At 51.2% G+C, this 22,717-nt stretch overlaps 1 protein-coding gene across 1 annotated transcript in view; it reads right to left on the bottom strand.

Annotated features, from left to right (window-relative positions):
* Nucleotides 1-1,923: 1,923 nt before the first annotated feature.
* LRRK1 (leucine rich repeat kinase 1) overlaps nt 1,924-22,717 on the bottom strand; it is a 76,867-nt gene continuing 56,073 nt past the window's right edge. Inside the window, exons 22-34 of the mRNA XM_026074866.1 lie at nt 22,411-22,574; nt 21,044-21,183; nt 19,331-19,580; nt 17,713-17,879; nt 16,499-16,696; nt 15,587-15,864; nt 15,203-15,397; nt 14,246-14,397; nt 12,535-12,652; nt 11,095-11,211; nt 5,210-6,045; nt 4,516-4,617; nt 1,924-3,336 (exon numbers count right to left, since the gene is read on the bottom strand). Coding sequence (XP_025930651.1) covers nt 3,159-3,336; nt 4,516-4,617; nt 5,210-6,045; nt 11,095-11,211; nt 12,535-12,652; nt 14,246-14,397; nt 15,203-15,397; nt 15,587-15,864; nt 16,499-16,696; nt 17,713-17,879; nt 19,331-19,580; nt 21,044-21,183; nt 22,411-22,574 — 2,895 coding nt within the window. The 3' untranslated portion in view covers nt 1,924-3,158. The remainder of the gene's footprint in view (nt 3,337-4,515; nt 4,618-5,209; nt 6,046-11,094; nt 11,212-12,534; nt 12,653-14,245; nt 14,398-15,202; nt 15,398-15,586; nt 15,865-16,498; nt 16,697-17,712; nt 17,880-19,330; nt 19,581-21,043; nt 21,184-22,410; nt 22,575-22,717) is intronic.

The following is a 22,717-nucleotide window of genomic DNA, read 5'->3' as shown; positions in this document are numbered from 1 at the left end:
GGGGGGGGTGATAGGGAGAGGGAGCCGATTTCCAAAGGCAAGAAGGGCTCGGGCCGAAAGAGCCGCGCGCGGTGCTGAATGGCCCCATTGTGCGCGGCGGCGCTGGGCAGGAGCGGGCTCATTCCTGCGGCAGCCGGCGGTGGCCCTGCCGCCTCGCTGGCCCCGCGCTGCCGGCGCCGCGCTTGCAGCAACGCCGCTCGGGGGCTGCGGGGGTCCGCGGAGCCCCCGGCCGGCTGCGGGTGCGGGTCGGCGCAGGAAGGAGCTCCCGGCGCCCAGCCCGCGGCCGGGGGGCCGGAGTGGGGACACGTGGTTCCCATTATTTGCCTTTTCCTAGGCCTGGTGCCCACAAATGAAAGAATACACTTGCAGAGATCAGGGGGAGGGAAAAGAGGGAAAAAAAAAAAAGAATTTAATGAAGAAATTGGTAGGCTCATCTATACCTTGATTCCACCATTAAATTCTACATGTACATAGCACATACATACTAACTAAAAAAGAAGAAACTGAACCAAACAACCCTCTTTGCAGGCAGGAGCTGCTGCCCCGGCCCTGTCCAGCCACGTCGGACGCGCAGCAGCAGCAGCAACGGGCCGCCGGCACAACGGGGCTTTTGTGCGGGCAGCGGCGGCTGCGCGGGCCACGCGATGAGGAGCGCTGCCACCACCGCCGCCGCCGCCGCGCCGCTTCCCCGCGAGCTGCTCCCAGCCCGAGCGCGGGGCCCCGCGCGGCACCTTGGCACAGCGAGGCCGTGGCTCAGTGGGAGCTGTTGGCCAGGCGCTGGCTCTCCACGGGCCGCGGAGCCGGCGAGCCGCTGCGCTCGCCCAGATGCTGAAACGCTGCGGCTTTTATACACGTATTTATTTCCCCCCCCGCCTCGCCTCCCAAAATAAACAGTGCCGTGCTGCGGTGCGGGCGGGCACTGAGCGCATCGTGCTGGCGGCAGGTGCCCGTCGCTGCACGCGGGGCGGCAGCGGGGTCCCGGCCGTGGCGCCGGCGCTGCCCCTTCCCGGCCGCGACGACGCGTGGTGCTGAGCATCTGGTCCCTCCAGGCGCCGTCCTCCCCGCACCACGGGCACTGCTTACTTAACGAAGCCTCGTGCTAATGAGGTTGCGGCTTTGCTGGGGGATTTAGCCCGGACTCCAGGGCGTTTGAGGTGACAACGTTCAGGCGCTCCATCGCCCACAGGGGCCCAGACTGATTTTTTCCAGCCCGGCCCGCCGCAGGTGCCAGGGGAGCGCCGGTTCGAGCCCACGCAGAGCCCGGCTGCGGAAGCGGTGCCCGAAGCAGTGCCTGGGCTGCTCCCCTAGCGAGCGGCGAGAAGGAGCCGTCCTGGTCGCTCCAGACTGGTTTTGCAAAGCAAACCTGAACGGAAGCACGAGCTGGCTCACAGCCCCTCCGGGGCCTGCAGGCTCGTGCGGGCAGCGATGCGCGCAGCACCACGCGGGCGGCGCGCGAGGGGCGTCTGGCCCGGGACGAGGGAGAACCCGGGTCTGCGTGGGAGGACTCGGCGCCGGTTTCCTCTGCAGCGGGGCTGGGCGCCCACCTTGCTGCTCCACAGCGGTGCCGGCGGTGGGACGAGTAAAGCCCCGTCCAGGTGCCACCGGGGGGGTGCAGACCGGACTGCGCGGCATGGCCAGCGCTCGGGAATGTCGCAGGACTGGCGGTAGGTGACGCAGTTTCAGGGAAATGCCGCTAATTAGTCTTGATGAAGGTAGAGCTATTTCATAGCCCAGAGCTCGGTGCGGGGAGGGAAGAGCGAAGCAGCGCTTCCCCGCCAGCCCGATCCAGGTGAAGCCCCTCCGCCCCGCTGGGCTCACCAGCAGCACGTGTGTTTTAACCAGCCGCTGCGGATCCCGAGCTCCGCAGGCACGCGGAGCCGGGCAGGCGCGGGATGCCACGGAGGTGCCAGCGACGCAGCGCCGTCGGGGGGAGGAATCGGTTTATTTTAAGATACACTTTGTGTCTGAAGAAGGGGTATTTTAGCAGCCTGCAACAGAAACGTGAACCACACGGTTAACCTGCCCACTCGGCCTCGGCCAGCCTTGCCGACGCGCAGAGTCCACACGAGTTTCTTGAGATAGAAAAAAAAAAAAAAGAAATTCCAACTGTACAACTTTTTACAGGGTGCTCAGCTGGGCTCGCTTTTTACACTGCTGTAGGCGCTTGGGATAACTAAGTGCAATTGTATTCAGAGCCAATACATCATTGTAGGCCACTAATGAAGATAAAATAAAAGCTGCCGGGAGCGGAAGCTGAACAGATAAACAGGCAATTTAAGCTTATTGTGTTCCTGATACTCCAGAGTTTACTTACCAAGAAAACCAGGAGTGGAGCAAGGCCAGTTTATGAGTTTTGCCGGTCACAGCGCTCCCTCCGCTCGCACAGGGACGCATCCACTCATCCGAGTGGCTTCACTTGGTCTCAGGCTCTATTTACAACTGACTCTGCAGCAGTGCAATTAAACAGCTCACTCGCTTACTGAGCTCGTGCAATGTCACCGGCAGGAGATTATTTTAGGATCTCGACAGTAACATGGTGCTGTAATAGCTTTTAGGAACCAGGAACGCAGTGGCCAGCCAAAGCTTATTGCTGGTTCTTCCACCTGGAGGGTCTCTACACAGCAGTCGCAATGGGGGCTGCCTGGCAAAGCTCCCCGGCTGCAGGCAGCAGCCCCGCAGCGCAGGATCCGGGTGCGTTTCCCCCCGGAGCAGGGCGGATCAGTGCCGCACCGCCGGCGGGACCCAGTGCGCCGGGGCTCCCAGGGAAGCACCCGCTGCAGTAACAGCGCTCTCCTGGCTGATACGCGCCGGGAAAGCAGCAGCGGCAGCCTGGACGTGCCAAAGGTGAGGAGGGCACTTAAAATGGGGAAAAAGGAAACTCCAAATAGAGCATGAAGGGAACTGCAGGAGCGCAGAGGGATCGCTCGCCCGCCTCCGGGCCTCGTCCCCGGCCCCGCTCCCGCCTGGGCTCTGCTTGGCTCCAGTCCCCGGTGGCCCTGCCTGGGGCTTCCCCGCCGGCACCCCGCAGGGCTCCTTAGCAGCAAAACTGGTGTGCGCCCCGACCCCCTCCGTCCCGGGGCCGTGCCACGGAGTCCGGGCGCGCTCGGAGCAGGACACCGCCGTCTTGCGCGGCGCCTCGCTTTCCAGTGCCACCGGCACTACCTCCTTTTCCGCATGCAGGTCTCCAGCCTTCCCAGCTCTTCGTAGGCCTGGTAGAAGACGTCAAAGTCTCTGGCGCTCCAGCCCCTCCAGACAGCCAGGCACCACTCGGTGTTTTCGTTCTCAAAGCAGCACACCACCGTGTCCTTTGCTACGAGAGCGGCATCCACCAGCGTCCTGCGAATGGAAGGGCAGAGCAGAGGCCGGCGTCAGGGCGAGCAGCCGCTGATCCGGCGGCGCCGCCTTCCCTCGCCAGCCAGCGGCGCTCCTTTTCCAAGCTGCAAATCGCCAGGCCGCCCCGCTGCGTGCAGGCCTCGCGGCCGGCGCCAGGGCACCGACAACGCGCGCCGGCAAAACTCTCCCACCCCAGCGAGCGGCGGGCTTGGACGAGGCCGGCACTAGCGACCGGTCTTTCGTCATTGTGTCCTGCCAGTAAAAGAGGGTGAGTCAGCGGCCGCCGTGCCTGAACCAGCCAGACTGCGAGGCAGCAAAGCAGGACGAGTCCGGAAGGGCCGGATCATCTTAACTCCATGCATAACTCTTCCCTAACGCTTCCCAAGCTAACGGGACCTGGGGATAATAAAAAGAGCATCCCACTCTCGTCTCGCTGTCGCTCAGTTAGTAAGTAGGGGGAATGCAAGGAGCACTTTGCTCTCCTGTTGCGTTTGCCCAGTGGTAAAACCCGATCATTTATAATCCTTAGCGCTGCGTAGCGTCCATGTGTTTGGACCAAAATAGTGCGATCTCAGACCGGCATTTAAATGATCAGCAGGAAACCGCCCCCATCCCTCTAGCAGCTATTTATTTACTTGGTCACTCGTTTGCCGTACGAAGCATTTTCAACGACCGTACGTAACCGCTCCCCCCTGCGTCCCAGGAACCGTCCCCGGCCCGTCGCTGCTGGCAGCACAAAGTGCTCATTTAGAGCCGGAGCTTCAACCTGATCCACGGGAATGCAGCCACAGGGCAGCGCCGGGCTCGGCCGTAAATACCCCGCTTGTTCTGAGCGCGGCCCGAGCCCGCCGCGCTGCAGGCAGCTCCCGCCGGGCGCCGCGAGCCCGCGCCCGCCCACGGCACAGCGCTCGTCGCGCCGCGCAGGACGCTCTTCCCTGCAGCGTGGCTGCGCGCTTGGGCGCTGGGATTTTGGGGGCCCGGATCGAGGCAGATCCCGCGCCATCGGCGCGGGACGAGGCCTCCCTGTGCACCCATCGCCAGCGACCGCCTCTCCTCCGACGGGGACCTCCTCCGACGGCGCCGGCAGCGCAGGGGAAGCTCCCCCCGAGCCCCCCCTCGGCCACCCCGTGCCCTCAGGCACCTGCAGACTGGTGGAGAAGGTGCTGCCTAGTTGAGCCTCACCCGTAGGGAGCCAGCTCCCCGGCCTTCAGCACGGCTATCACTCTGCCCCGCTGCGTGCCGGACTCCTTCTCCAGGCCGATCACGATGATATCCCCACCTCTCCTGGAACAGAAACGAGTGAGACGTCAGGCGTACTCAGCAATGGGGACAACAGACAGCTGAGGAAAACACAGGTTAACTATCCATCCCCTGTGCTACAACCCCTCCTCTCCGTATGGGACCTTCTGCTGGGAAGGGGCACCGCGATGCCACCAAGAGGCATCCTGCGGCCACTACAGTGAGTGCCCTTGTGACAGTCAAAACGGGATGCCCCACGGTCTCGGTGAAGCCCAGCTGCGGGGATGGGACTTGCCAGAGCTGCCGTGGGAGCGAGGAAGCTGCCTCTGTTCCTCGTTTCCTCAGCAGGTGGGGAAACAGGGCTTTTACTCTCACCACCCACTTTCTTGTTCCGCTGAAAACAAGCCCCGAAGACTTTAGATTTAGCCATTCCACCTGACACTAGATATCTCTAAAAAGCAGCAGAAAAGCTGATGTACCAGTGTACAGGGTGCATCGTTTCTTTATGTCAAGTTGACTCCTGGGCAGGTCTATCATACTGGGGACGCAAACGTTCCTGGATCTTCCACTGGCCCAGGCTCTTTTCACACTCAGCCCAGGAAGGTTTGCGATGAAGTTGCTTTACTGACCCACTTACCTGGGGATCCATATGAGGTCTTTGACCGGCAGAATCTTCACAGCTTGGAGAGGCTGCGTGTTGTCACCTGCAGGCATAGCATCATGGTCAGGGGAAGGCTTCAGTTCATGAAATTTGTCAGACTCCTCAAAATCTGTGGAAATGGGTGCACTAGAAGAGCTCGTGGGCGAGCTGGGCAGGCTGGAGAAGGACCGGGTTATCCTGTTAGGAGGCGAGGAGGAGTAGGAAGACACAGAGCAATAATCTGTGAGTGAGTCCTGATGGTTTAGGATCTGGGTGCCAACCTCCGGGCTGTAGATAATGCTCATATCCACCAGCGAGTTCCTCTCCAGCGCTTTGTGGTTTATCGGCGTGGTAGCTGGGATGGCTGCAAAAGGCTGCTGGATCGTAAACATGTCTCTGAGGGGGCTGCAGTCTCCGCAGAAGTAGCGCGCACACAGCTGGTAGGTGGTAACGTGATACATCACCAGGAAGTTGCTTTGATCGTCCAGACACCACACCACCTCCTCCCCGTGGCACTCRGAGTTGCACGCGATGGACGTGATCACCGAAGGGGGGCTGAAGGGCTCCAGCCTCCTGCTGATCTCCATGGTGGCGCAGCTGATGATGAGAATGCCGGGGCCGTTGCTGTACCACACCTCCGCTCCGCTGTGGGTTATCTCCATGGCCTTCACCGGGTACGGGTTCTGCCGGGGGTCGTCGTCGGGAATGTTGAATTTGGACCTGTTCGCCGTGTGGGAGCACAGGTAGGAGCAGCTGTCCCCTGGGATGCCATGCGCCACTGAAAACACCGCTACGAGTCCATCGGACAAGCCGGCCAGCACCACGTAGGAGTTCTGCAAGGAAGAGACGGCAGATTCGCTGTTCAGATTCTTTACTGCTGTTCAATACAAGAGTTTTCAATCCCAGGCCCTGGCTGCTTCTCCCAATCTTACAAGTAGCCTAATAATTTACCCTAAATCACTCAGTGATAACAGCAACATAAAAAGAAGTTATTACACACGAGCCGCTGCAGAGCCATACTCCTCTCACCCACTATCACCTCTCTCTTTACTGGCAAGGAAGGATAGAAGGACCTGGCAGCCTGCCCTGAAGGTTAACAAATTCAGGCTGGAATATGTTCAGAAACAGCCATCATGGTCCTAGGAATCCAGCTGTAGAAACCCGGCTCATTTCCAAAAAGGAGTAAAGCACAGCGCAGCTTTTGCTATCAGCGGGGCTAGGAGAGGAATGGAAGAAATGCAGGGGGACACGGAAAGACGGAGACGATCCTCAAGCGAACGAGGGCACACAGCAACGCTCCCCGTCCCACGTCCGCTGATTCAACAGCGCCGCTCCTCCCGAGGACACGCTCCTGCTCTGGGATTCCCGACAGCTTCCGGAGACCCCAGGAGCAGTGCAGCGGGGAATTCTGCAGGTCCTGACACAAGCTGCCCCTGCGGGGACAGACRGGTTGGCCGGGGGAAGGCACAGGAGCACTGCGCCTTGCAGAGCCCGACCCCGCACCGCTCCAGTGGACACCCCGGCAGCGCAAGGCTCCAGGGATGGACACGTGCCGCTCTGCGCGGGCCGAGGCCAGGTGTCGCAGCCTGGCGCGAGCCGGGGGCCAGCGAGACTGCTGCGGCCACCAGACTCCAGCTCCTGCAGCCCGAACGGAGCAAGCGCTGCCGAGCAGACGGGGATATGGGTCCCCTGGGAACAAAATTCCCCGCGACCCCCAGGCTTTACCAAACACTTCCCCATCTGCGAAGCAGATAAAACYGTACCTACCTCAAAGGCCTTTCTGTTTCCTCCCCACGGAGCAATGAATTCTTAAAAAAACCCTTTTGGCTGCTGCTGTTACAATCCGGATGGACTATGCAGAGCAAAGCTATCAACGTGCCCAAACGACAGTGCAGCGGACTTGATGCCACCTTGCCTGCGGCGGCCCCTTCCTGGCCGCGAGCTGTGTCCCCAGCGTGCCCGGGACACCGGTGACACTGCCTGCCCCRCAGGACCCGCTGGCACCCCTCGCTGCTCATACACCAACAGAAAACCTGCGCCCCGCCAGGGATCTGGGTTACGCCAGCCCCATAAGACAGCTCCCCGGCTCTTTAAGTCCATAGAGACCAAAATCAGCATCTTGAATTGAACTCAGATATCAAGGGGCAGATAGCACAGCGGTTAAGTATTAGTTTAGTGTTAATCTTGTTTGCAGGGCTCCTAAAGAGTTGGACAAAACCACATTATCTGCATGCAAAGTCTGAGTAAAACCATGAGTGTGCTGAGACCGTGTGACTAATTCAGATCACAGCAGAGTTTTACTGTAATGGGAAAAACTAGGGAAGCAAGTGGAAAGTTGTGAAACGGACTTGGACTTTTACTCTAACTCAGTGCTGTCCCAATTCTCTAACCACTAATTAAAAGAAACCCAAATGGCCTGCAGCGTTTGGTGCCATGTCCCTGCTGCCATGTGGATCTTGTGCAAAGCCTCCTGGATCTGGACTTGCCAGGGAGTTGCATCAGTAGGTTGGAACATGGCATGACGCTTTGCACAAGCTGGGATTTTTTTTTTTTTCTTGGAAAGGAGTTTGATTATTTAAAACAAGAAAACACAGCAGAACAGCCCGCACTTCTCTGGTGAAAATCATCCAACTTTTCCATACATACAAAGCGTTTCTTAGAAAATGAAAAATCTATATCGAAACGGGAACATCTGAAATCAAAAGGTCTAATTTCATCTTTTAAATGACCTACAGGAAATTATTGTCCATTTTCATTATCAGCCATGTTTTAAGAGGCCCGTGAGTTCCCTGATGCCTGGGCTACACTGCTAATGTACTTAAGCTGGCTTGCTTAAATGTAATGTGGGTATATCATCTCCAACTGTTCCTACCTCAACAGAAGACACTATTAAGCCTTCATAGTTCTTTGTGGTTTTCTCTCCTCTGATTTGAAAATGATGAATTATCCCAGCATAGTCTTCAGAAAAAATATTTTGATTTCCTTGATTAGTGTCAGCTACTGCAAAACAGAATCAAGGTTCCCTGTTGGATTTAATAGGCCAAATTCTCCCCGCGCAGGCAAATCAATGCTGTAATTGGCAGAGCCGCATCACTTATACCCACTCCGCTTTGCTAATGATGCTAACCCTGCCAAATCTCAGCCTGTCCTAGGATATCACAACAGAGGAAGCAAATTTGGAAGATATTTTGTGTGTAGAGGCTCTTATTACTCATATCCTTGGAGACCAGGACCTGCTTTATCCAGCCACTGATGTTATCTCCTTATTTGGGAAATGAGGAGCAAGTATTGCTGTCCTGATCCAACCACCCCCTCGCCAGCGACCTGCTTCTTCGAAGAGCGCTGCGAAGGCCACCGTCCCCGGGGCCGACTCGACGGGCTTTATTAGGTGCTGGCGAGGCAAAACCCTCCGAACCTGGGTAATAAAGCAGCGACCAAACGCAGGCAGGGCAGCAGCCTCCAGAAACCTTAAGTAACTTTCTCAGAATTCGTTTTCAACATTTCCGCTCCGCGAGGAGCCAAGAAAAACACGGCAGCAGAGCTGCATTGGAAGTCTCCGTCGAGCCAGGAGTCCCGCCGTGCCGGCGAGGAAGCCTCGGAGTGGGGCCGCGCCGCGCAGCACCCACCAGCCTGCGCCCCCGGCCGGGCCCGGCGCAAGGCTCGGCGCCGCCGGCGAGGCCGCCCCGAGCAGGTCATAACGCCCTCAGCACCGCAGCCTCGGTCCCGGCATCCCCTCCTTCCCGCAGGGCTGGCACCGGACACCGCGGCAGGCTGCAGCCTTTAAATGCAGCTTTTGTTTTTGCCTGTTCCAGGTTGTTTTTTTCTTTTTTTCTGCAAGAGGCCAGAGCCTCGCACACCTTCACATTTCTCTTTTTCTCAAGGTTTCTTTGCAAGAATGCTGCAAGCCAATTAGAAAGCATCTTCTTTTGCTCTTTTTAACCTGCTTGCTTGCTTCTTTGTTCTTCTGAAAGGAAATTTATAGGGAATTTTGTTGTTTGCCAAAGGTGATGATACCAGTGACAGAAAATATCTACAAAAAGCTAAATTATACATGATTTTTCCTCAGAGGCCGAGTTTTGGATTCTGGGCCCCTCTCTGCTGCTCTTAAATTTCCATGATGCTTCTTTTGGATGAAAAGCCAAGCTCTGGAAATTATTTCTTTTGGATCAGGCTTCCCAAGGCGATTATAAAGAATTCCCCTTCCCAGCACCATGCCTCGGCAAGTCACCTCCCATCCCATCAGCTACATGGCTGTCTTCCTTGGGAAAGGCCGACGTTCCCATAGCGAGCCTCTCTCTCCTCCACCAGACAATAATAGCTATTCAATAACTTTGCTATAACTCACTGCTCTGCACAGCGAGTTTGACAAGTGTAACTTCGGCCTTTCCACTTAGCTTTTCTGGAAGAACTGGCTGTTTCGAAAAACGGTTGCGTTTCTTGCCAACCTGCTCTGCACATCCCCATGGCTGCTGGTGTGGCCATTTCACTGCCAAATTCATTCATAGAAAGGAGAGAGGAAAAAGTAAGTCCAATAAGCTAAGAAGGAGTGCGCCGAAGGGCTGTGGATTGCTGGAAGCTTGGGTAGGGTCGGGGGAGGAAGGGAGGTGTCTAGACTCAATATTCCTATTGTAGGGCCTGGCATTATTTATGACATTTCCTAGGCAAGCCACAAACTGAAAATAGAAACTAGGAGACATCAAGCCACTCATAAGCCCTGAGGAACGGCTGCAAAGCTGAAAGGGAAAGACTCGTTCCCCATCCTGGACAAAACCTCAGGCAGCACGACGAAGAAACTTGCCCTGCACATCAGAAATGAGGAGAAATGCTGCAGGTCTGGGAGCCAAAGCAAGCCAACACATCCAGCCTCCTGGCGGGTGAAATCCATCCCTGTGCCAACCTGAGCTCTGTGTCCTACTTCAGTCCTACTTACAGCATGGTTGGAAGTGAAGTGCTCCACCACTAACCATCTGCTAGTCTACGGCCTTGCAGCAGTCTGACCAAACAAGCCAGAAAGGGACAGTAACGCAGACCGGACACATGGCATAAAACAGCTCAGCTGCCACTCCGAAAACTGCTCCATATTGAGCTTTTAGACACATTACCAGTCTGCTGGCATTTGCAAAAACTACACAGCTACCAATAATGCTGGAACGTAATTATATGTTTTTATTCCAGGTGGCTGTAAGCAAACCGGAGGTAATTTAGCCAGAAAACAGTTTTTATACATCTCCCAAGACTCGCCCGCAATAGGCAGTAATGTCAGATTTCTCTTGCCAATAGCTGGATGTGAGCACTTCCAGAACCAGACAGATAGTATACAACTTTTGTCATTACCCATAGGAGGCAGTTCTTGGGCTGCCTGTTATCTAAATGTTTTCATCCAAAAATAAAGGGAAGTGTGGCTAAGCACAGATAACATTTAAAGATGATTACGCACACAAATAACAGCATGCACACACACCAGGAAAGGAGTGGGTACGAGAGCTAGGATAAACTCAAGCCCTGCATCAGCAGTTAACAAATGTCTGCTCTAATTACTCATTCACGTCCCCTCTACTTTGCTTGATCAGACTAAACCTTCTCTTCCAGCGATGCGGAAACACAGCTGGAAAACTTCCTTGCTAAGGAACTGGATATATTTGGAGTGTTTTCCCAGCAGGTTTGGAAGTGCCAGCTCCGGTCCCCTGAGTCGGGTTCATGCCCACACCTCTGTCCTTTGCTCTGCTGGCAGAGGCACAGAGACCTGGAAACCCTCTCCTCGTGCTGCCAAATCGTTCCTGGGCATTGCAAAGTCCTTCAATGCCGGCTAGTGACAAGCAGCCCTAGCGCTGGCCGCCTGCCCCAGGAGCAGACAGCCTGGGTTTCACTAGGTCTCTTCTTACCTTTTTGACGACGGGCATGACTAGGAAGCAGCTCACGGTAGCGGGAGTGTCTAAGCCCTTCTGCGGCACCTTCAGAGGACACATGCCCTGCAGCCCGTACACAGAAATCTTCTGGTCCTGCCAAAGAGCACATAAAATCCCACAGATTTTAGCCATCTTTCATGATTTTCACATTTTGAGACCCAAGCAAAATCAAATTGGCTTCCCAAACAGTTTTTATTTGTATTTCTGGATATTCAGAGCCTCAGTTTTGTTTTGCTGGAGAGCATCTGCTGTGTCTGTGGGTGCAAAGAGGGTACTGCCTTCCCCTGAATAGCTATGGGTGATACATGCGCTATCCAAAAGATACCAAAACCACCACTACAGGAGTTTTATCACCGTGTCTAAAGCAACATTTGACATCCCTGACTCCACACAAATCTACTGGAACATGCCAGGACATTTGCCAAGGTAATTGAAACATGTATGTTATTTTGCATTAACCTGTCAATTCAAGTAAAGCTAATATTACTTTGTATGTGAAATTATACCTGCTCTACACCTTGTAAATCTACCAAACTGAAATAGAATATCCAATAGGGAGAATATCAACACATTTAATTTTGATCAAAAGGGTGGAAATAAAATGCTTTAAGATTTCTGAATTGTAATCTTTCTATACTTCTTTTTATGAAAAAATGTGAATATTTGAACTTAGTCTTGATTTGGGATGACAGGAAAAGTCAAAATATCTTACTCTCCTAAGGTGAAAAAAGATCTTAACTTTCACTAAATTCCAGCATCCATACTAGGGCCGAGCGAATTAACCAACACACATTATTCATTCAGCATGCACGGCCTTTTTGTCCTCTTTGAATTTTAGGAACATGCTTCAATTTGTTTTAGCTATTTTTTGTTTGCTTTGTGTCAAACAATTGCGTCAGAACCGTCTGACACTTAACACAGCCCTTTCTGGGGAGTAGACGGAGGCCGAGAGAGAKAAATCAGCCATGCTCACTCAGTCTTATCTTTTCAGCCACAGTTTTCCACGGTGAATAGAAAACTTGCGTACCCATTCCCACCAATTTTCAGGTCCCTCAGGCCTCTTGCAAAACCCCATCCTTAATGCATGGTTTCTCTCACTGCTTGCCGTTATCACTTACAGATAAGGACATTTACCAGATGAAACCCTCAGGACGGATATGCCACAACCTGGAGAGTTTCATCCTGGAAAGCCGAGATTCCCACGACCGCGTTGAACACCAGGAGGCACGATTTCGATCTAGATCTCGGCTAAATAACAGACGGAAACAATACACCAGGAGATGGCAGATGCAAAGTCAGGCTGCTCGTCCGAGACGCCCATTGCCTCAAACACTCTGGGCTTTACTAATTTAATAGGCTCTTGCTCGCGATTCGTGTCTCCCTTTGGCGGGGCAGCGAGGCGCAGGCGACGCTTACCTCCGTGGCAGCCCAGAGCGCGTTCTGAAATTTTAGCTGGCAGCACAGCTTCATTCCTGGGCAGCTCATCCTCTCCACTTCTATCACTCCTTTCTCAGGATTCACCACCGTGTAGTTTCTGAAAGGAGCAAATGCAGTTTGCTACGGCCAGCAGCTCGCTGCAAACCGCTACGGGACGGTACTCGGGGCATTTGGCCGGGCCGTGCTACGATCAGTGCTTGAGCCGGACACCGCAGATGGGGGCAATGCTGCAAGACTCACTGGCCTCCAAAAGCCTGTCGTAACGGGAGAGGAACCCAGCAATGCCCCTGCTCCTCCCCAGCGGGCAGATAGGCAACGGCCTCGGCGAAGACTGCAGCGAAACTATCTGACTTGGCACTGAAATGGATTCGGAGCACTTACACCGTCTGTTGCTATAATGCAGCTGTGAGACAAATCACTCCAGCTGAATGGCAGTAATTAAGAGCTGGGAGGTCTTAGCCCTTCTTCCTCGTTATAGTCTCAGGAGAATATGTGCTTATTCTCCAAGTGCGCTGCCTCAGTATTATCTTACTTCAGTGCTTATTCTAGGGCACAAACAAAACAGCACTGTTCTCTCAAGTAAGAGCAAAGATCTGTAACCTGATAAAATCATTTACAAATACGACTAATTCATACTTTTGTAACTAAAAGGATTGCATTTGTTATGAGTTTGGGGAAGTTTATTGGGTTTGGGTGTTTGAACAACTGGATATTCATGATCACATCTGTGAGCCCCAGATGTTTTACCAACTGTAGCACAAGCAATTACACATCCTGAAATCTGTCAGATATAAGCAATTTGTTATTCAGCAGTCTCCAGCAATTCAACTGTCCAGTCAGGAAGCAGATTCACTGAGATATATTGCTGTGAATATTTGGACAACATTCACGATTCAAAATACATCTGTGAGTCCCATGTGTCTCACCAGTTTTAGCACGAATAGTTATACTGTCTGCCCAGAATGACTGACCAGGCACCACAAATAGCAAAGCAAATAGTTCGTGGACAAATCACGTACCCTTCCCATTAGGTTAATGCTTACGAATAATGAATACATTAATATAAAATTCAGATCAGTTTGTGAATGGTTTCCAAATAAGAAGGGGGCTATAAAAATCCATAACAGCCATAAAAAGCCTGACTAGCCACAGGCCACATGTGGCTGAGCAAAATACCATAATCTCAGTCACAATTTAATAACATTTAAAGCTCATGCCTATTCAGTATAACACATTTTACTGGAAGCATACACTTGGATGCACAGGGACCTTCAGGCATGTGGCTAACGCCTGATGATTTCAATAGGATTTTAGCATGTGCTTAATTGCTTTGCAGAACAGAGATGGACCTGCAGTTTCAATTAGGAAAGGTTTAGTGTTAAATGGCCTCATTAGGAAAGGCAGAACACGTCTGTTCTCATGTGCAAATGCTTCATCCTGTGTGTGTGAATCATTACATTGCCCTAATCTTCTCCTCATATTAACTGAAGCAGAGTTAAGCTCATTAAATATCCTTTATAAAGCAACCACTGTTCCCAATTAAAGGAGTTTGGGAAAACACTGTTCAGTGTATCCTTGGCATTCATCCAAATTCACTTTCACCTTCTTTACCTCCATCCCAGTGGCATAAGCAAAGACACTGAAGATTTTTACATTAAAAGAAAGAAATGACCAATATGAGCCATCTAACCTGGTGTCTTCCTTCCCATCCCAGAACACCACAGTATATTCCTGTCCTTGGGAGCAGAAGAAGGAAGACTGCTTCCCGCAGGACAGCAGGTACATAAAAGTTGCAAAGGTAGGATCTTTCATCTGTCCTACCACAGAAGTGGCCAGTGGACGCTGTGGGGAAAGGAAAAGAAAAAGGCATACATCATACAGATACCTGGAAGTCCAGAACAAATAACAGATTCATCATAATCATTATTTACTAACATAGAGAGCCAGGAAACGGGACTTTTTAAATAAAAACTTCTGCTAGGTACTCAAATCTGCACCAAATTCTCCATGCAAATCCAATCTCATTGGCTCTTAGCATCCCTTGTATCCCAGACACCGAAGCTCAAACCTCTTCCTTACTTTCACAGTTTGGTCTGTTTTTCTCTTTAACATTTTATCCATGAATTTCTTCAGCTTTAAGAATTTAGGAAGCTGACCCAGTCTCATGGCACTGTCTAGCTATTTGCAAATTGAGCTGACCTTTGTGTGAAGCACAGGAGCTCTGAAACTCCACGGCAWAATTAACGACAAATACAATACAGCATAAGTCTTTTTGCATGTTTTAAACCCTTTTCTTATCCCCTGACATYACATTTTATAATCTCAGGGTTTCCAAGGTCTTTGTAGTTATATTCACAGCATGCTACTGTAGCTGTTTCTAGAAATTATAGGCGATGTCTCACTCTGGTGAAATCAATGGTCTAACTGCCACTGACATCAAGGGACCTTCGTGTCACTCCAGACATCTAAGGCCACCAGCCTGCCACTGTTTCATTCATAAAAGTTTAAGTCAATGGAAGTAAATGGGCACCACTCCAGTAACAGCTTCGGAGTTGCTCTGCTGCACCAGGAGAGATGGGGTGAAGAGGGCTGCCAGATTCCGTAGCTAAGTGCTCAGCAAACACTAGTCGTGAGGTTTGTCCCCTACCTTTTCTGGCTTAGTGTCCCAGCACTCCATCATGAGTGCCTGCATCCGGTATAGCTGCACCTCCTCCGGCTGCCCGAGGACAGGACGGATCCCTTTGGACAGCTTCTTCGCAATCTGGAGCTGGTGCTGTCCCAGCACGGGCCGCTGACCAGACAGCAGTTCATACAGCACCATCCCATACGAGAACATGTCAACCTAGAGCCAGTGCCAGAGAGAAAAGAGCAAACCTCCCTCTGCGGGCGCAATGGAGAGCGAGGAAAGCTGCGGTGTGAGAGCCAGTGCTGCCTGCCAGCGCCGCGGTTAGCGGGGAATTGAGGCCCGTGCAGCAAGCTGGCCCCCATGGCCATCGCCCAGGAGCTGCCCCCGCCGAAATGCCACAATTACCTTTTCATCATAGACTATGCGAGGCCTGATCTCAGGCGCTTGGTAGCCCGGCGTGCCTTCCACGCCAAGCGCGCCTTCGTGGAACGACTGCCGTGAGATCCCGTAGTCGGAGAGCTTGATGTTGATGTGCTCTTTGACGTCCAGGGACCATACCAAAATATTGTCTGACTTCAGGTCGCAGAAGATGATGTTCTTCTTGTGCAGGTAGGCAAGGCCCGTTATGATCTGGTATGCTATTTTGTGTGTCAGCATGTGCCCCAGCGGCACGAAGGAAGACCCTGCCGCAAAGGAACAGCCTGTCTGCAGTTCTTGTAATTGTAACAGCTGCTTTTTTTTCCCTCTTTCAAAGTCCAAAGTGATATCTAGCAACCTTTTAAAGCATCACTCACTGCTGCGATTTGTAATGACATTGCTCATGTTACTGTACACACGTCTGACAGTTCCATTAGACTCCTAAACCCTCGGGTGAAAATTACCGTTCAACTCAAAGCTGACACAAAGCCAAGGTGCCAAGAGGGTCAGCTGGCCTCACTCTGACTCGGAATTAGTGTCATTCATTTGACAGTGACAGAAATACAGCTGTCTATGAGAGAATTTAGAGCTCCAGACAGCCATCGGTAGGGGGGGGAGAACACAGAATTACATATGCAGCATTAAAGTGAGATGCAGTTCTTATTAATTGGCAGAGAAACTGAAAATTCAGGTTTCCAAAGTAGCTTTGAAAAGCCTGAGCATCAGTTTTGACTAGGTTCCCAAAGGCACAGCTTAAGAGCAATTTCATTCCTCTCGCTTCCCCTAGTCTGGAAAAAAAATCCCCTTCAGTAAATCAAACTGTAGTTTCAGCGTTGTTGACCATTTGTCACTGCTGTAGCTCAGGGAGTGAGTTCTCCCGGGCAGAGACCACGCTTTTACCTTTGGAGTTTTCAGATAGGACAGTGGTGAGGCTGCCCAGAGGGGCCAGCTCCAGGGCGAAGCACAGCGGGTGGATGCTGATCCCAATGAGGGAGACGATGCAGGGGTGCTGCAGCGAGTGGAGCATGCTGGCCTCCTGGCGAAACTCGGAGAAGTTCTTCATGGCGTCCATGGCTCTCAGGTGTTTCAGCATGGTATCTGGCAAGACACACAAACCCCTCCTTACTGCCCAGCTGAGAAGCCAAGTTAGAAACTCTTTGGACGTGAGCAATCACTGAGCAAATGCTGCAGGAGAAAGGCAGTATCCGAGGTTATGCCAACAGCAGGGCTTTGAATTGCATTTCCGTGCTGGTGCATATCACCTGGATGATTTTGGAAACCCCATGCTGTGCCTTTTAAAGCAGGGAYTCTCTGGCTGTGGATGTTACATTGCAGACCCTTCAGTGGAAGGAGTCTTCCTTCCCTTTCCCAGCTGCCTTGCCAGCATAGAGACCATTCACAGGACTTGTCCCTCTGCCACAGGCCACCAAAGGCTGCTCAGGCAAGTACCCCCATCAGTGCTGGTCTTCCTAAGAGGTACCTGTCACTGTGACAGCAGCTGGCCTCTTTCACAGCACAGGGGTTACTGCACCTTTCCCCTTCACTGACAAAAATGAGGTAAGCGAGGCACTTTCCCCATTCTTTCTGGCCACGGACTGACCCTGTGCTTGACACCAGGCACATGCAGCATGCGCGCCTGTCCCTGCCTGGAGGAGCTGCAGGCTGAGGAGGACTCCCCATTCCCTTTGTGTAGGTGATGGCACAGATGGAGTAAATGATTTATTCAAAGGCAGAGACCCACAAGTCCTTAGTACAAACCCATACAAATCCACGCTTCTCATTGCCAACTAGCTTGGGAACCAGAGGCGAAAGCTTGCCTCCCACCCCAGTCGAGGGCTCTGCCTTGGCACCCTGTGAGTCCACCCACTGACCTGCAGGACAGAAGCTTCCTGCACTGCCAGTGACCATCATCAGCATCTCTTACAAGTGCTTTTGTGAAGGACTCTTTAAGATCCATCCTCCTTCTCCACGAACACATGCCAATTTTGCTATATATTTCAAATCTGTATTTAAACAGGCATTGCCAGCACTTTGGAGAGCGAAGGCTCTTCAGTCCTAGCTTGTGAGCGCGGGCTGCGGAGCCGATGCCCAGACAAGGATTCTATGTACTGTACCTGCTGCCGAAGTAAGAGAACCCTTGCATTTTTTAATCTGAAATCTCTTCACGGCCACTGGTTTTCCTTGGTATCGTGCCCGATATATAACGGTCCCACTTCCACCCTGGCCAAGAACATTGTTTTCATTTTCGCTGTATTCCAGTTTGCTATTTTCCAGGAATAGTCTGCCAAAAAAGAGATTGGGGCTTTTTAATTAAAAGAAAAGTTTTAAAAGCACTGTAAATTTATGCATTTAATGTGATTTCCACTTTCACAGATCCCTAACAGGTTCTTGTCTTTTCTGCTGAGAGGACAGGATTACCTAAACTACTTTGGTCATCTCAAAGTACTCTAGCTCATGTTATACAGTAGACTTCTTGCAGAAAAAGCAAGTTGGGCAAACAAGCCAAAAAAGGCTTTTTAATTGAAGCAGTTTATCCTGCAAGAAACAAATATGATCTGGAAAGCGCATGAGCTCCCTTTCCAAGCAGATGACACAGGTACACAGATTTATTATATTTATCCGTATTAACYGGTTTTTGCTTCCTCTACCTCCCATTCCTCTCTCCTCTTCTGAGGCAGGACAGGATGTTTATGAACAGCCCCCTGCTCTGAGACCTGATTATTCAAACCAAATTACTGTTCCCAGGCTGCAATTCATCATTTCCCCACTCTTCCTCAGACTACTTTTACAGCCGTTCATACTTCAAGCACCTCCATTCGCCTTGCGCCAGTTAAATCTCTAGGAGATAACGCTCCGAGGAGGGCCGGCATGACGGGCCGCAGGGGCGTTTGCCCAGGACGACCATTAAAACCACTCCGAAAACGGAAGGGCGGCTGTTAACACTTTGCTTTGGCGGCCACACCAAACGTGCGGGCAGAGCAGAAAGCCCCGCCGGCAGCCGGCAGGACGCGGTTTGGTCTAGAGGTCTCGCAGCCCTGCACCGGCCCAAAGGCGTCTGAGACGGCGTGAGCTGGAAGGGACACAGGTCCGCTGTCCCGCGGGGGTCAGGAAGCCTCTCACTACATGCCAAGCAATAGCRGGTACACGAGGGAATTCCTCTGGCAAATGCAGTTCAGCAGCTTAAAGAGTTGGCAGGGCTGCTGCAGGGAGAGGAGAGCTGCTGCACCGCTCAGGACAGCCACTACCGCTCCATACGCGATGGCCTCAATCCCAGCGGGTACTCTCTAGTGGCAGCTACAMTAAATGCACTAACCTAAAGGCTTTTCAAAACGAAAGGTGATTTCAGTGCCCATCCAGCTGCGACACAACAGCAAACTGTTTTGCTGGTGCTGTATCAGAATATCCCATCTGGGGCATAACAGGGATCCCAGAAAGACTCCGACTACAGAAAACTCTGGCCAGACTACGCTATACTGGGCAATACAGGACAGTGATGGCTTTAAAAAGAGACTTTCACTTTGCACCACAGGGATCTCAGAGTCACCACAGAGTGATGTCTTGGATCGGCACACAGCAATTGCTGACGCAAGCGAGGAGTGAGGTTTGGGATGGATTGTCAGAGCCGGGATCAAGAGTGGATGAGTTTGTTCCTCTAGCAGAAATGACTTAGAAGAAAACCAAATGAATTATCTACGCACTGAAATTCAACCAAAGGCTGCCAAATAACATTACCTGGCAGGAAAATCTGTCATGAAAAGCTCTGGAACCAGCTCTTGGAGAGAAACAGGGACATCGGGGTGGTTCGGGCACGTGATGCAGTCCAGCTCTATGGCAGTGAGGACACAGTCCTCCATGTTGAAGTACTGCGCGTCCTCCACCTTCTCGCCGCACTCRTTCTGCTCCAGCCTGGAAGCGGCGCAGATGTGGCAGGGCACGTACTGCTCCATCAGCAGCGTGCCATCGCTCTCAGTGGCCGTGAGGGCTTAAAACCAAACAAGCAAACACATAACATAGTGCGCACAACTCCTAGCGCATTCAAATGTCTGCGGTCACTACCTGGATCCACCACCTGAAAACAGCCAGACGCATGAGCACAGCAGTTTATTCTAGCGTACTGACTGGGATAATTAAAAAGCTGTTTGCAAACGAGACACAGATAGCAGGGACAAGACTGAAGAGACAGTGCTGTTGATGTAACTTAATAGCCACCCTGCTTTGTTCACAGGCAATGCACAGGCTTGCAAAGAAAATACATTCAGGACCTGTAGAAATTTGAGGTACAGAAATAAAGAAGGGGAGGGAAGCTCCTACTACCTGGATGGCTTTCTGCGAACCATGGATAGGGATGCCCGCGTATGCCAAAGGGGCATGACCGCACGGCAGAGGAAGGGCAGCTGCGAGGTTGGCCCCGAGCCCCGGACCCGGCTGCAAGCTGTCAGGTGGCTTCGGGTGCAATGTCACTGAAGTTAGGAACACGGCTGCTCTGGGCTCCCTTACAAGCAATGCCTTCAGCCCCTTCAACGGAAACTCGGATCCCACCGAGAGCAAACCTTTGGGACATTCCCCCACCGGCCCTGGGAGGATTCTGTGGTAACAGGCTCCATTAAATGCCTGCAATTAGGTGGGGTGAATCCAGGCCAGAGCCTTTGAAGTCATGACTCTTCTCAAGCCTCAGCGATTAATGTTATCATTATTTTAATCCAAAGGCAAATAAATTTTATTTTGTCTTTGTAAAGTGCAGAAAATGATTATGTGAGAATGCACCACTCTGTCTCCATAAAAGAACCTCCAAACAAGAGATTTTGGCATTGTTTCCTGGACCCGTGTGGGATGACAAAGAATACTTCAGATTTTGTTTTGTTTTTTAAAAAAAAGTACATTTGGGGTTACAAACAGCCCACTGGGTAACAGCAKGATCTCTGCTGATCACAGTATAAACAACTGCTGGAGTCAAGGAAGTTACCTTGGCACAGAGTCCTTGGTATCATATTCACTCACGCCTCTCACATACCAATTTTATAAATTACAGGGTGTTAGAAATGGCAATTTATGGGTAAAATGCCGATCCCAGCTGGTGCCAAAATAAGTTTTGCCAGTAAGAGACAGTGCCAAGTAGCTTGGGCCAAATCCTGCCCTGACTATGAGCACTGGAAGAGTCTGTCTTGGATTTCTATAGAAGCAGGTCCGGTTTGCACTGTAATATTTCATCTGTGTTTGCTGTGATTGAAAGACTGAAAGACACAATGTCTAGACCAAGGTGTGTTGGCAAAGAATCCTGATCTGTCTGCAGGTTATCAGCTTTTCTCAAACTTTATTGGCTTGAGACTGTAAGAGCCTGAGGGGTCTTCATTTAACACACAATATTGTGCACCTGGAGAGCCCTGTCAAAGGACCTTCTGTTAAAAAGACACAGTACTGCACAGAAAATCACAACAGTCCTCTTACCAGGAAACCACTGGTCTATCAAAGAGTTGACATGATCTGTGATGAACGCCATTGCTGAAAAATCTCTCACTTCTGACTGACAAATGATTTTAATTCCGCCACTTTTTTTCTTTTTCCAGTTCACATCAGAAGACTCCACACTGTGAAAGGAAGCCACAAGAAAGCCAAATGAAGCTTTTGTGAAGTATCCATGTCAGCCAACTTTCTTATCTCAGATAACCTGAGTTACAAAATACCATGTAGTTTATAAGTAATCAAAATTAAAAGCAATCTAGCTTTGAAGGTGATTTTCAATTCAGTCTACTATTCTGCAAATTACTTTGTCTTGCACAGAAATGCTGGTTGCTCACAACGGGTAAACAGTACAGAAGATCAAAGCAACTTCTGTTGGCCTCGATGAAGTGGATGGAGAGTGTTTTGACAGAAATATCTCATCTAGAGTGATGGGAGGGTGAAGAGTTTTATTAGTCAGTAACAAAATTCCAGTGGCCCCGTAATAATTAAAAAGAACTGTTTGGAAAAAAATTATGCTCGTAACCCTTTTTGTGCAATTCCCACAAAGAAACATGCTTTTAAACAAAAAAATTAATTCTGTGACTCCCTGAAGCCTTGTGCATGGGGAAATAAAGCACAACCGTAGGCATGATCCAGAATTTAGGGTTCAGGCATGGGACCAAGGCTCTGCTGAGCCACAGACTGCCTGAATGAACTCAGGTGAGCCGCTATGCCCTGCCACTCTCCAACCACAAAACAGCACTAGTGGTTCCTCCTTATCTTGCCAGGGACTGGAATTAAATATATCTGCAGGTACTGCAGATATTAAGGTCTTTTAAGTGGCCAGCTACTCTCTGCATTTGTGAAAGAACAGGGACAGCAGATTTTCCCCAGACGTGCGGCCAGCAGTCCACTACCTTGGCCAGCTTCAACCTTAGTCCATAGTCCCTATCACACAAAGTTGGGTGCCACAAAAACACCTCCACTGATCTGGACTGCTGCCATGTAGTGGTAAGGTTTAACAATTCAGTGGAAAACACTTCGATCTAAGGACCTGCTCGCATGCGAAAACGCACGATTATACCCTGGCAAAGAGTTCTGCTCTGAATATCGCTTTCTTTTTTCAGACCTCTTTAAATTTGTGACTGCAATAACACATACAGTTGATAAATTCAGAACTGCCAAATAATCCCTTATTCATCGTCATTGTCCCAAGTTGTCACCAGATGAGCTATTTCTATTAGAAGAGCCTCCTCTTCTACTGATGGGTGAGCATACAGCATGAGTCAGGCCCATTCATCTCCATTCGGATGACGTGTTTCATACGCTTTATTAGTCCCTTGTAACGCATGCTGCATACGAACACAAATTACCTAAGATAGCCTCCATCAAAGGTAACGAACAGACCTTCCTGCCAGTAAACAGTGTGAGTCCTTTTGACTCGGAACGTGCTGCAGCGGTTTCTCTGGGTGCCTGTGAAGCTGTAGATGGTCACCTTTTTGCTTCGTGTCTTGGTGTTCTTCTTGTTTTCAAAAAGCTGAAATAAGCAGAAAAGTATGATAATCATTAAATTACAGAAATTTCTCATAAGGACATTGTTTTAATCAAAAAATAAGGTGACTTTTCTTTTTCTGGCTTTCACAGATATTATCATAGCTTTTCCACTAAAATGACCAGCAC

Source organism: Apteryx rowi, unplaced genomic scaffold (assembly GCF_003343035.1).
Source record: "Apteryx rowi isolate R43461 unplaced genomic scaffold, aptRow1 scaffold_11, whole genome shotgun sequence".
Classification (NCBI taxonomy): Eukaryota; Metazoa; Chordata; class Aves; order Apterygiformes; family Apterygidae; genus Apteryx; species Apteryx rowi.
This window is presented reverse-complemented; position numbering and strand designations above follow the sequence as displayed.